This window comes from Acanthopagrus latus, chromosome 17 (genome assembly GCF_904848185.1).
Source record: "Acanthopagrus latus isolate v.2019 chromosome 17, fAcaLat1.1, whole genome shotgun sequence".
Taxonomy (NCBI): Eukaryota; Metazoa; Chordata; class Actinopteri; order Spariformes; family Sparidae; genus Acanthopagrus; species Acanthopagrus latus.
The window spans coordinates 1711255-1724485 of record NC_051055.1 but is presented as its reverse complement, the minus strand read 5'-3'; the positions used below and the strand labels follow the sequence as shown (position 1 = coordinate 1724485).

The 13231-nt window shown below is 43.6% G+C and overlaps 1 protein-coding gene across 2 annotated transcripts in view; it reads left to right on the top strand.

Moving 5' to 3' along the window:
• Nucleotides 1-13231, top strand: part of gask1a (golgi associated kinase 1A) — a 74976-nt gene that overhangs the window by 35566 nt on the left and 26179 nt on the right. The window contains exons 2-3 of one of the 2 annotated variants that reach the window (XM_037074554.1): nt 5587-6714; nt 11482-11916. In XM_037074554.1, coding sequence (XP_036930449.1) covers nt 5587-6714; nt 11482-11916 — 1563 coding nt within the window. Of the gene's footprint in view, nt 1-5586; nt 6715-11478; nt 11917-13231 lie in introns of both variants that reach the window. The other variant, XM_037074553.1, reaches the window with a different exon arrangement.

Sequence of the window (13231 nt, the reverse complement as noted above, 5' to 3'; positions counted from 1 at the left end):
ATGATGAAACTGGCTGTCATGAGGACAGACACAGGAAAGGAAGACCAAAAGTTACAGAGGATACGTTCATTCAAGTTACCGGACTCAGAAACTGCAAATGTACAGCAGCTCAGATTAGAGCCCACATAAATGCTTCACAGATTTCAAGTAGCAGACACATCTCAACATCAGCTGTTCAGAAGACACTGCATGAATCAGGCCTCCATGGTCGAATTGCTGCAAAGAAGCCCTAACTAAGGAGGGACAAGAAGAAGAAGAGAAGTGTTTAGACCAACAAATCTGTGCTTTGGCCTGATGAGTCCAAATTTGTGTGTGTGTGTGTGTGTGTGTGTGTGTGTGTGTGTGTGTGTGTGTGTGTGTGTGTGTGAGAGAGAGAGAGAGAGAGAGAGAGAGAGAGTTTATCTATATATGTGTGCACCTACAAATCTGATCTCCCACTCTGTGAAACATCACATAATGCAGTTTTCCTGTTTTTGCTTTCAACGTAACATTTTTGCAGGCCAAAGTGCATGACAGCATTGTCAAAACAGAAGAAACCTTAAGTAGAGCCAACCACATCACATCAAACATAGAGTTTGTTTTTCGAGTTCAGATGCATTCATGTCCCTCTCTGTTAAGCTCACCATGGCCTGGTCATGTGTGTTTGCTGTAGAGAAGTGTTGAAGGCAACACAGTTCCAACAGCACTTTCTCAAGTTGACACATTCACACCAAGTTGCAGTTGTTTGGACGCTAATTAATGATGCTCAGCCAAAACAAGTACCAACAAAGAGGGAGATGTAGTATGAAAGCAGAGACAGCACGCCACTTGATAGAACGAAATGAAGCGTTAACACATTACTGCACAGTGACTCGTGTCTATATATTGATAATAGCAGTGGTGCCCTCGTGTCAAGTCTCAACATAGACTGATGTATGAGCCAGTTTTTATCAACACATGTTGATTCAATGCAGATTTCAATGCAGAAAATTTGATCAGTGTGGGGACAGCAGGAGAGCAGGGTTGAAAATTATATCTCTTCGCACAGAGATGCATCTATTTATAGAACCTGGCAGTCTATAAAAATATAATAAATGTCAAGTTAGCCAGGTCAGACAGGCTAATATTAGCTCTGACAAGCAACTGCTGGGCAGCTCTCACAAACAAAAGATAACTTTACAACTACCTGTGACTTCATCAGTGCTGACTTGGAGAAGCAGTCGAATGTGCCACCATTCTCCAGCCCTGACACAGCAGCAAAAGAAAGTGTAGAAATAAGTTCAGTTATTAGTTTTGACTCTAATGTGCTTGTCACTCAGAGCTTCTTGTCTGGCACATGTCACACAGTCTTGCTGGTGTCTGAGCAGAGCTCACTGAGACAGATGTAGTGCTGACTAAATGGAAAGCACCTCTTGTATTTCTCATAATTTTTCTCTTCTTGGTTAGGTGCTTGACACTTCAACAGAAATTAAGAGCAGCACAACATTTTGAATACATGCTTTGCTGAAAGGTGACAGTTGTCTCCTTGGTAACGTGATGCTTCCTCCAGCTTGTTCCAGCCAACCTTAACTCTAACCCAGGTATGCAAAAAAAAATTAAAGTAGAGCATTGTTGAAAATAGCACATTTACAGCAAAAAGAACAGGCTTAAAGATGTAATATGTAACATTTTTACATTGAAATATCTAATAATAACTCGACCTTTATCGTACATTTTGTTTAGTTGCATACACTTACATTATCCCAAATGTCTCCAACAATGTAAAACCATATCCACAAGTTTACCTAAGGAACCTGCACACTGCATTTAGTGAGTCACAGTGGGGAAGGACGTCAGCGAGGGTGATTAAATTTAATATGACATTATCTTGTGCACTGATAGATTTTCTTTGGTAATGGTGGTACTTTAACAATAAAGCTAATGCCTGCCATGATCTCATGCTATTTCATGACATCATCAATCTACATCTTTTGTTTTCATTGTTTTGTTCATCAGCAGAAACTCATACTGCGCATTTAAAGGAGAAAGCTGTCAGTATCGTCTGTCATAACTGAATTCAGTAACCTCATTCAGACTGCCGTTTGCATGTGGGGATCCTGCGCCGATTCTCTGCACCCTCCTCTGTGCGAAAGATTCAGATGTGGAGAGGGGTGAAATTTCGCTCCGGCGCTGATCTGCCTCTGGAGGTAGTATCAGGGTCACATTATTGGTGAACCGCCCCAGTGTGAACGGATAAGCCAGCAGCGCGGAGCGAGGCGTGTCAGTCTGATAACTACACAGGTCCTTCACTCAACTTAATAAAGAGAAATGTCCCACAAAGCAACGTTACAGGACCAAACAAAAGTAACATAGTAACTGTAACTGTTGTGATGGGAAAATTCCTTTTCATTATGGGTTGATGAATTTTGAACTATTTTGTTGAATATGATTTCTTAAAAACATTTATCTAACTTGCTTCATGTGACTGATATCTTATGCAAATGCATGAACACCTAACCTCTGCCCTATATGATTGTAATAGAGTCACGAACCAACCAAAACTCAGATAGAAAGTCGCCCTCTTGTCTCATGTTTTATGTCTGATAATTTTATGCTTCGCACAGAGTCCCAGGTCACGCGTCATGAAGTTTTAACTTTATGTCTTGTGTGGATGAGAAGCCTGTCTGATTGGGATAGTCGTATGTACGTATGTGTGTAGCTTAATCACTGCTGGCGCCGAGAGTGCTTGTCTCTTCCCCTGACCTTGTTGTTATCTGTGTATAAATTGTGAACACTCCTTTACTCTGGGCGCATTTCGCTCGGCTCATGGGTTTGGCTGCGTGGTGGGTCCATCTGCGGATGGTTGGATTAAACTTACAGAAAAGACAGATCTGACTTTACTCTTTTATTGACAGAAATTTCCACCACACTGTCTTTGGCAACTTACAGTGGGTACGGAAAGTATTCAGACCCCTTTAAATTTTTCACTCTTTGTTTCATTGCAGCCATTTGCTTAAATCAAAAAAATCATCATCATCATATTTCAGTTCTTTTTTAATAAATTTGCAAATATTTCTACATTTCTGTTTTTTTTCTGTCAAGATGGGGTGCTGAGTGTATATCAATGTGAAATAAAATGAACTTTTAAGATTTTAGCAAATGGCTGCAATGAAACAAAGAGTGAACAATTTAAAGGGGTCTGAATAATTTCCATACCCACTGTATATGAGGAAAACAAATACCACAGCTACATGGAGAAATGTCTGTCCTCCTGTCTGTCCTCCAACCTGTCCTACTGACTCTTCGTCACATTTCTGCCTGAAAAACAGTGTCTGTCATGCTCACAGTGTTTGTGATGAAAATAAATCACTGCGACCGTCAGCCCTCCGGACCAAGACTTGAGGAAACTTTCCCCCAGAAAGCAACCCCGTAACTTTGTCACTTTCCAGGATGTTTGGTGGGTCAGAATCTCAATCACAACACATTATAACAGCATCCATATGATTATAAACTGTCCATGGGTTTAGATTGACAGGGTGGACACCTGGGAAACACAGACGTCATCAACATGAAGTGTACTGTCACACCTCTTTTGGAGCTTACTGTGTGAAATACTCAGCGGTACGGCGGAGATATTTCGGTCTGTGTGAATCACCATTGGCAGAGAATTGGCACCACTCTGGAGACAATGCGGAGACGCTGTGTAAAAAGGGCTAGTGTCTGCTCCACATTTTGTGAAATATGTTACTAATAAGGTGTAATAGTAGTTGCAATGGCAGACAAGGATTTTACTCTGAAGTGTGAAGGTTTACAATTTTGGTCTTTAAATTACAATTTAAAGGTGCTTTATGTAGCTTTTATAACCACCATTATGGTATGTTTTTCAATAAAGTAAAAATAAAAAATGACTGTGAACTTATCATGCCCCTGCTGTGAGGCAGAGGCAGATTTGCTGTGAAATCAACTCAGTAGTATGAAATATAAAAAGCCACTTAGAGGTCAGTGCCAATCCTTTTAGCAGTGACTACAATAAATTAGTGTGATTTACCAAGGATCACACCAAGGGGCGGAGCAATTCAATGACATTAAAGTGTTCTTTGTAGCACCTTTGAGCAATTGTACACTGATTATTATTCATTGTGTTGCATCAGTAAGTATTGCAGATTCCATAACATCAGTGTGACAGCACTATTCATTATGGCATATAAAGAAACATCCAAGAGGCTAGAAGCATAGTCTAAATTATACATATTACATATAGTGTTTTGTCAGGCTCATAAAGCAGTATCCTGGTGCAGGGCATTCCAGTGCAGAGGAAGAATAATAGGATCCTTTCACTGGTGGAGGGATCAGGGAATGTTGGTAATGGCTCTTAGGATGGGGAGCACATCTCAAGGGTCTGACACATTCATTCACTCTGTTCAACCAAATGGAGGAAAAGAGAAGAGGGCAGAAGGGGAGAGAGCAGTCAGGGGCAGAGAGGAGAGTCATCTGTTATCTGGGTCATCCTGGAGACGACTGGAAATGTCAGCCTTTCACCCACTGCTTTACTTACAGGTAGGGATATATAAAGTGGAGCATTGGAATAGAGCTTAGACTAGTTCAGGTTTTCTCATGTCATTTGGGCATGATTCCAATTTTTGGGAATGAAAAAAAAGCTTTGTTATTGGGAAAGGTGGTCTGAGCTTCCTCTAGTGTTTATCTTTCCAACGAGCATCAAGTACCAGCATTCCTCAGACATTTTTATTTGCAGTTTCTGTTCAGATGGCTGCTGTCACATAGAATACGTGTTGCTATAGAAGCTTATTCCAACAAAAACCCTGGAAGACCCAACAATAAATATTCTGAAGGCCTTATTTCAGTTTTATTATTTGGATGTCAGTTTCACAGATTGCCAGTTTTACTGACTCTTTTTATTGGCATCAAATGGAGAGGCATACTATGTCTACATAGCCTGACTCCACAGTAAATAAAGGGCCAGCAATTTGATTTCCTTCAGCGAAATTCCTTTTCTAGAGCCCACCATGAGTATACAGTAAGCCATGTTGGGGAAGTGACAGCACATTGTGTGAAATATGGCTTTTCCTCTTGTTGTGTATTGCGTGTGTAAGGCAGCACTGAATTATGCACACTCCACAATCATATTGGTCTCAGCTGGATAAGCCCAATTCTGGTGAAAGACACTGGAAACACAGAGCTGGCTTTATATTCTGCCACTCACACATTCACATTTCTGCAGCATAAATAGGACATTTAAGCTCTGCTCTCTCTTTGTCAGTAGATTCCTGCTGTTTCTTCTCATTACCATATTCGGCAATAAACTCAAAGTTTACATATCACTATTGTGATATCACAGAACAGAATGACGTGGCAAGCAGCTTGTTTTCTTTTCTCTTTTTTCTTCTTCCTCCTGCATAGTGTGAAGCATGAGCACATTTGCTTTCCACATGCATGGAGCCAATATATCACAGTGTAGCCTTTTTAACCCCACAGGAATCTGAGCACTCCATTCTGTTTAGTGAAAATGCTGTCTTGCAATTCATGCAATTCACTCCATTATAATCATGGTTCTGTTGGTCTCCCACTAACTTCTGTTTCTGTCTTTCTTTTTTCCATTTTGTCTTCCAGGCATGGCGAGGGTGGTCAAAACTCTGCTGTGGTGAAAAATGGCTGCTGCTCATCTCCCCCATCTTCCTCCTCTTCTTCACGATCTCTGTGATGATAATTACTCTCCCACTTCCTTTGCCGCTCGCTTACACTGACCGTCAGTTTTCCCATGCCCTGAGCTCCAGTGGGGACTTCAGACCCCGGCCCAGGATCATTGAGCTCCCTCCAGAATCTGCCTTCCAGCAGCCACTCACTCACATACAGCGCAGCACCTGGAAAACAAACAGTGGGAAAGAGATGTCTAAATGCTCAGTGGCACCTAAACCTTTTAGGGATGCTGCTGGTGATGACAAAAACAGCTTCAAAGGGAGAAGTCACATAGAACTGCACAGAAATAAACACAAAGACATTGCTTCCAAAAGAAGAGAGATGGCAGCTGCTGTCCAGCATTCAACCAGTCGTCACCGCCCCAGTCTCCCAGAGTTTACAGTCAACAACACAGGACCAAAACATAGAATTAAGCCAAGCAACCACAGTGTTGTGGTAAAGCACACTGCACTGATATACATTCATGCTGAAAGCAGCAAATCAACAGCAGCACATATCCCTGTTTCAGAAAATACTCTAAAAAGTGACATGCAAGCTTCAGACAGATTGACAAGCAGATGGAAAGATAGAAACACAAAAAGAAATGCAGCGACTCAAATAAGTGCTAAGATAGATGAACATTACCAGGATTTGAAAAAACACACACAGCACTCTAGGAAATCTGACAAAATCAGTAAGGAGCAGGAGGCTGTGAAAAAGCCCTTTAGGGATCTCAAAAAACACAATAATCTTTCCAAGGAGCAGTTTGAGGTGAAGAAAAATCCTGGGTCATTGGACGGTAGAAAGGCTTTGTCCAAACAGGAGGCAGCCATAAAGAAAGATGACGGCGGCTGGTGTCTGAGCTTCTCAGGGGAGGACTTTCCAAACAATGATCAGAGGAAGATCAGGATTAGTCCAGATCTCCGGCCACTTCCCTGGCTCAGTGAGGATGACATCCAGAAGATGGTGCTCCTCGCTGAGGGTGAGGTGGTCAGTAAGGCCAGAGTACCTGCACATGGACAGGTTCTCCAAGTGGCACTGGATCATCCTGCACACCAGCAGGTACATAGTGACTGATTTTAAGTGTAAGGTTAGGAGATCATTTGAAATGTTATACAGTGTAGATGTATTTTTTTAGTTTAGATCCTAGATACATAGATTAACCACAAGTGACTCAAAAAGTCACGTATGACCTGGCATTATCTTAATTAATTACAATTGAGTCATGTCAGGTCGAGCCAGTTTTAATTATACAGCCCAAGATCACAAGCTTGTCTCAGAGAGATATGGCAGTCTCTTAGTTCTTTACCTAGAAGTAGTCCAGCAGTTAGCAGCTATGCTGCCCCCTATTGTTTTGAAGCTACCTTCAAATCCTAGCTGTTTCTTCCAAGGGGTGTCACAATCTGGACCTTCAAAATCAAAGTTGAAATCAAGTATTTAGCCATGCACCGAGTGTCAATGGAGTATAAAGTAATCTGTTGTGAGTCTTTACTCAGTTTGGCTTTGTGCACCAGTTTAAAACACATCTGTGGATACTGACCATCACTTTAGTATTGTGTGTGTTGTTTCACTTTCACTTTAGTTTGATGTTTTCCCCCAGTTTAAGACACACAATAATGACTTTACCGTTACTTTTAATCTGTTGATTGCGTCAAACAATCAGAATCAGAATCAGAAATCCTTTAATGTCCCGCAGACGGAGAATTGAAAATATAAAATAGACAGTATTAAATTAGAAAATATAATTAAAAGGAAAGAAAATAGAAGCAAATTGATGTATATACATATTTACATATAGTGCAAGAATGGACAGTCATTTTTTATATACAGATTTTAAATATGTATAATAAATATGGGTGATGAGATGAGTTTGTACAGATCTATTGCACAGTGCAGAGTACAGGGTGAGGTCTATATGGAGCAGTGCTGATTGTACAGTCTGACAGCAGCAGGAAGGAAGGACCTGCGATACCTCTCCTTCACACACTTAGGGTGCATCAGTCTGTTGCTGAAGGAGCTGCCCAGTGCTGAGATAGTGTCCTGCAGGGGGCGGGACTCCTGCACCAACAGTGATGAAAGCTTGTCCATCATCCTGCTCTCTCCCACCACCTGCACTGAGTCAAGAGGGCATCCCAGGATGGAGCTGGCCTTCTTGATAAGTTTATCAAGTCTCCTGCTGTCTGCTGTCGAGATGCTGGTGCTCCAGCAGACTACTAGAAAATAGCTGATGCCACCACAGAGTCATTGAAAGAGATCAGGAGTGCCCCCTGCCCTCCAAAGGACCTGAGCTTCCTCAGCAGATAGAGTCTGCTCTGACCTTTCTTATATGCAGCTGCAGTGTGATCAGTCCAGTCCAGTTTAGTGTTCAGCTGGACTCCCAGGTACCTGTAAGATGTCACCATCTCAATGTCCGTTCCCAGGATGTTCACCTGTGTGCAGGGTTGTTTGTGCCTATGGAAATCCACCACCAGCTCTTTGGTCTTCCCAGCATTGAGCTGGAGGTGGTTCTGCTGGCATCAGTCCACAAAGTGCTTGATGAGTTATTTGTAGGTTCCGTCGTCCCCGTCCCTGATGAGGACGACGATAGCAGAGTTGTTAGAGAACTTTTGTAGATGGCAGTGAGGTGATTGGTGGTAGAAGTCTGCAGTGTACAGGGTGAACAGGAAAGGGGCCGGGACTGTTCCCTGTGGGGCCCCTGTACTGCAGGTTATCGTGTCCGACACGAAGTCCCGAGTCCTCACAAACTGTGGCTGGTTAGTGAGGTAATCCAGGATCCAGGATGTGAGGTGTTGGTTCACCCCTGCCAGCTCCAGCTTGTCCCCCAGGAATGCAGGCTGTATGGTGTTAAAGGCACTGGAGAAATCAAAGGACATGACCCTCACAGGATTCTGGGCTTCTCCAGGTGAGACAGGGATCTGTCAAGGAGGAAGATGATGGCATTGTCCACTCCGATGCCAGGTTGATAAGCAAACTGGAGTTTGCCAGAGGGTGGAGATGGATGAGGACCAGCCGCTCCAGGGTCTTCATCAGGTGTGAAGTGAGGGCATCTGGTCTGTAGCTGTTAGAGTCTTTTTGGTGAGGGATCTTTGGTACAGGTACCACGCAAGGAGGTTTTCCACAGCAGTGGCACTTTTCCCAGCTTCAGGCTCAGGTTGAATATATATTCCACAATCCTGCATAGCTGGTCTGCACAGGACTTGAGGAGCCTGGAGCTGATCCCATCTGGACCTTCTTCACCTTCATCTTGCTCAACTCATTTCTCACCTGGAGAGATGAGAGGGACAGTGTGGAGCAGGGGTGCTGAGTGTCGGATGTGGGGGGAGGGTGAATGTCAGGGAGGACAGTGGGGGGAGTCTGCAGCATGAAAGCCGTGGAAAGGGAGGTAGAAGAGCTGGTGGGAGGCAGCAGAGATAACTGGGTCAGAGAAGGGGTGGTTGTCTGATCAAACCTATTGAAGAATAGGTTCATGTCGTTCACCCACGTATGATCCCCTGCAGCCTGGGAGTCTGGAGTCCTCTGCCCTGAAATTTTTTTAAGGCTTTTCCAGACTCCACTGGCATTTCTCTGCTGCTGCTGGTTCTCCGTCTTCCTCCTGTAGCTGTTCTTCCCCTCTCTGATCTTTCTCCTCATCTCCTTCTGCACAGCCTTCAGCTCCTCCTGACCTAAAGGCCCTCGTTTTCTCCTCAAGGAGAGCCTTAATGTCAGCAGGGAGGGGGGATGAGTTGTATGCCTCCTTGCTGTTGGCATAAAATAAGTCAAGTGTTTTATTGTCTCTGGTGTGGCAGGTCACATACTGTGTGAATGTGGGCAGAGTGGAGGACAGAGAGGCATGATTGAAGTCCCAGAGATGAGGAAGGGTGCTGTGTCTGCAGTGAGCTTGTGACTGAGTGAAGAACATCATAAGCTGCATCAGTGTTAGCAGAGGGGGGATATACACAGCAAACACTATCACCTGTGTGAACTCCCTCAGGAGGTAGTATGGCCTCATGCTAACTGCTAAAAGTTTGATGTCCTTACTGCAGACCTGTTCTTTAACAGTGATGTTAGAGTTAGACCATCTGTCATTAACAAACCAGCCAGCCAGCCCTCCTCCTTTCCTCTTACCGCTCTCTGCCGTCCTGTATGCCCGCCGCAGTTGAAAACCATCCAGATTGGTGTCTGTGTCCAGGGTCAGCTCCATTAGCCATGTCTCAGTGAGCACCATGATGCTGTCCCTCTGATGTGACAGTGTGTTTGTGCAAGGATCTACATACCGGTTTGTTGACATCCGTGTCTTCCAGTAGCTAGACCAAACTAGTCAATCCGTCAAGCGTGCGCTTACTCCCTCACTGGCAGAGACAGAAACGTATTCCAGCATTTTCGTTTTGATATGATATGGTGGATGTGAGCTGAGAGGCACGGTTGGAAGTGCAAATCAAGTTCATTTGAGAAAATCCACGCACACATTCAGCACTTGCAATAGGAATTCTGTTGACAGCAACAAGTAACTCCATCAGTTCATCAGGATGTCTTTCCCATCTGGGTGTCTGTACTTTCTGTAGGCCCGTATGACTGCGCATGGGTTGGCAATGTTAAATCGCTGACACAGCAACTCAACCTCAGTCTCTCCATACAGCGCACCTGCGTCCTCAGGCCAGTACTGTGCATAAAGCACCTTCAACTCCTCAATGAACTTGTTATATATAGTTTTATCTGGCAACCGGCACCCTTGAGATAACATACGGTCCTGCAAGCTCTTAGCCACAGTTAGGAAAACCTGCCTCGGGTCGAGTGTTTTGTAGCTTCATTCTCCTCCATTCAGTGAGATGCCATGGAGAGAGTTTTCCACTCCAGCTCAGTTCAGTGTAGCACCCTGGCCAGTCTGACATGGCCTCAAGTCCACTGATTTCTGAATCCTCCAGCCGTAAAATCAAGCCAGTAAATCCTGCCTCTTGCTCCAGCTGTTGTATTGGTCTAGCTGATGCCAGGGTACCTGCCTGTTGCTCCAGCTGTTGGTGGACCACCTGGCTGACTGCTAGCGCTGTAGCTGGCTCCCACCCCTGCTGGCGGTCAACCTAACCAGCTGCTGCCACGGTACCAGCCTCCTGCTCCAGCTTGGCTAGCTGTCGTGAACCTGGCTAGCTGTTGCGTCGCTAGCCTCTTATTGCAGCCGGTTTGACCACTGCACCTGGGCAAATGCTTGGTTTGCCTAATAGTTTGGCCGCCTCTGCATGTGTGTGATGTGTTGTGACTGGCTGGTCTGAAATAAACCAAGAAAGGATAGAATCGAACCATGACCTTAACATGACCTTGACATATGACCTTGAAATGAAAAGGCATTTCTGCTAATGCATTGTAATTTTCAAATTTGACATTTCAAATTGAATTTTGGTAACAATTTGCTGGAGCATCTTTTGAAAATTAAATCTTAAATGTCCTTTTCTTTGTCACTTTAATCAAGGTACAAAATGAGCAGTCTTGAAGAAGAAAATGAAAATGCAATTTGGATGATTTATTACTCATTTTATTTATGAGTCCAAAATGCAGCTATATTCTGAAAATGAAAAAGCTTTTCTGTTAATCCATTTTAATTTGAATTATGCTACAGAATTGCTTCCATAGCTTTCTGATGCTTTGTAAACTTTTAAAACTGAAAATTATCAATTTTACAGGAGTATAAACAATTAAGTAAATAAAATGATATGAAAATAAAAATAAACTCAATATGATAAATGATATAAATAATTGTAGTAATAACATAATAATAATCATAATTGTGCATATAAATTGTTGTGTTACTGTATTTATAAAAACTGAAAGCATTATAAATGTATTTCTACATCCCAGCAGATATCACTGAAGAGGGATTCACCTCAGCATGGACTTGGCCAACGACATCCAGAAACCCATAGTAAGCGCTGCCAGCAGGGGCGCTGCTCCCTGGTCAAACGCACTGATGACTGGTTTGAAGTGTTTGCCTTCCACCTGGACAGGGTGCTGGGTTTGAACCGAAGTCTCCCCACTGTGCTTAGGAGTTTGCAAAGTGAGATTTTACCATATCGATACATCAGGGGCACCCCCAGACCTGTAGTGTGGTGGGATCCAGATATTCAGCACCTTGCAGATCGAGACCAAGACCAGAACTCTTTTCCACTCAAATGGGTCCAGTACCAGAAGCTGCTGCAGGTCCACTGTGGGAGTGAAGCAGACCAGAGGTCTGCGCCGTGCGTGGGAGTTGAACATTCAGAATGGGGGAGATTGGCTCTTTTTGACTTCTTATTACAGGTAAGTGCTTTTTTTTCTCATGTTGTGTCTTTCTCAGATAGTAGAGAAACATAACAACAAATATACAAGTAACATGAACCGTCCATGTGCATCGATGCATGCTGCTGTCAGGGCGTGCAGCGTACCCGACCTCATTGCCTGATTGTTGTGTACGCATCTTAACTGTCTATGTTTTGGACAGTGCAGGAATGTGAATCATCGCTCTTCACCACACGTGAACAGCGATGATTCACAACAAACAATATATAATTTACAACCTGCAAGAAATGTGTTTAATAAAAAAGGAAGCCCGAGGTCCGACCCGACCGGGCTCATTTGCATATATTTTTGGCGCAAACCTGTGGGTCCGTCAGGTTTGTCGGGCCAGGCCAACCCGTTGAGAACTCTACTATTACTACTTTTATTTCAAAATATTATGTACCTGCCCTCTGTGAGGGGGGCGGGGTCGAGAGGCCAAGCTGCCTAAATCTGACTGGACCGAGACCCCAAGGCCAAGAGAGAGATTTACTGATACTGTAGCTGAATCACAATGTCCAAAAGACTGAAACCATCCAGCACCCAGTGAAGGAAAACAAGAAAAGAAAAGCAAGACATGAAGAAGATAAAGGTACAGTAACGTCAGTGTGATGAAATGAATGAAATTAATAGTTTAATGGTCGTAGTTACTGTTGTTGGAGCAGGGTGTTAGCTTGCTAGCTTCCTTCGGACGATAGCAGCATTAATAATTAAATATAGCCGCAAGTGGCAATCTGCAGGTTCTAATCCCGTTCGCCCCAAACTGGCCACCCTGACCCTCATCCCCCGCAGTCGATGGCATCAGCTGCCATGTTCCTTAAAGATCTGTGCAACACATACCCTTGATAAGCCCCTGAATTCTCCAAATTGGTTATTCAGCTATATGCTAATGGCATTTATAGCGCCCCCTCTAGGTTGAGCTCAACATGCTTAGCTAGGCAGATTCCCAGTCCTGTTGTGCACCTATCCACCAAGTTTTGTGATGATAGGGCAAAGGGAGTGGGAGTTATGGCCAATAATTTCTAAGCCCCGCCCATTGTGAATTGCCCATGTTTTTTGACCAATCTGGCTTGTTTATAGTGGAAATATGTCTTTTCATCCCCTGAAGCAGTATGCCAAATTAGGTGTTTATAGATTCAATCTTTCAAAAGTTCTATTCATTTTACTGTTTTTCACATTATACAAATTAGCAAAAAATCTAAGTAGGCGGAGCTTTGTGGTCTAAGAGGCGTTTTTGTAGAGCACATGGAGCTGGACTTGTGTGTCACATTTCAAGTCAATCAGACTTACAGTGTGAGGA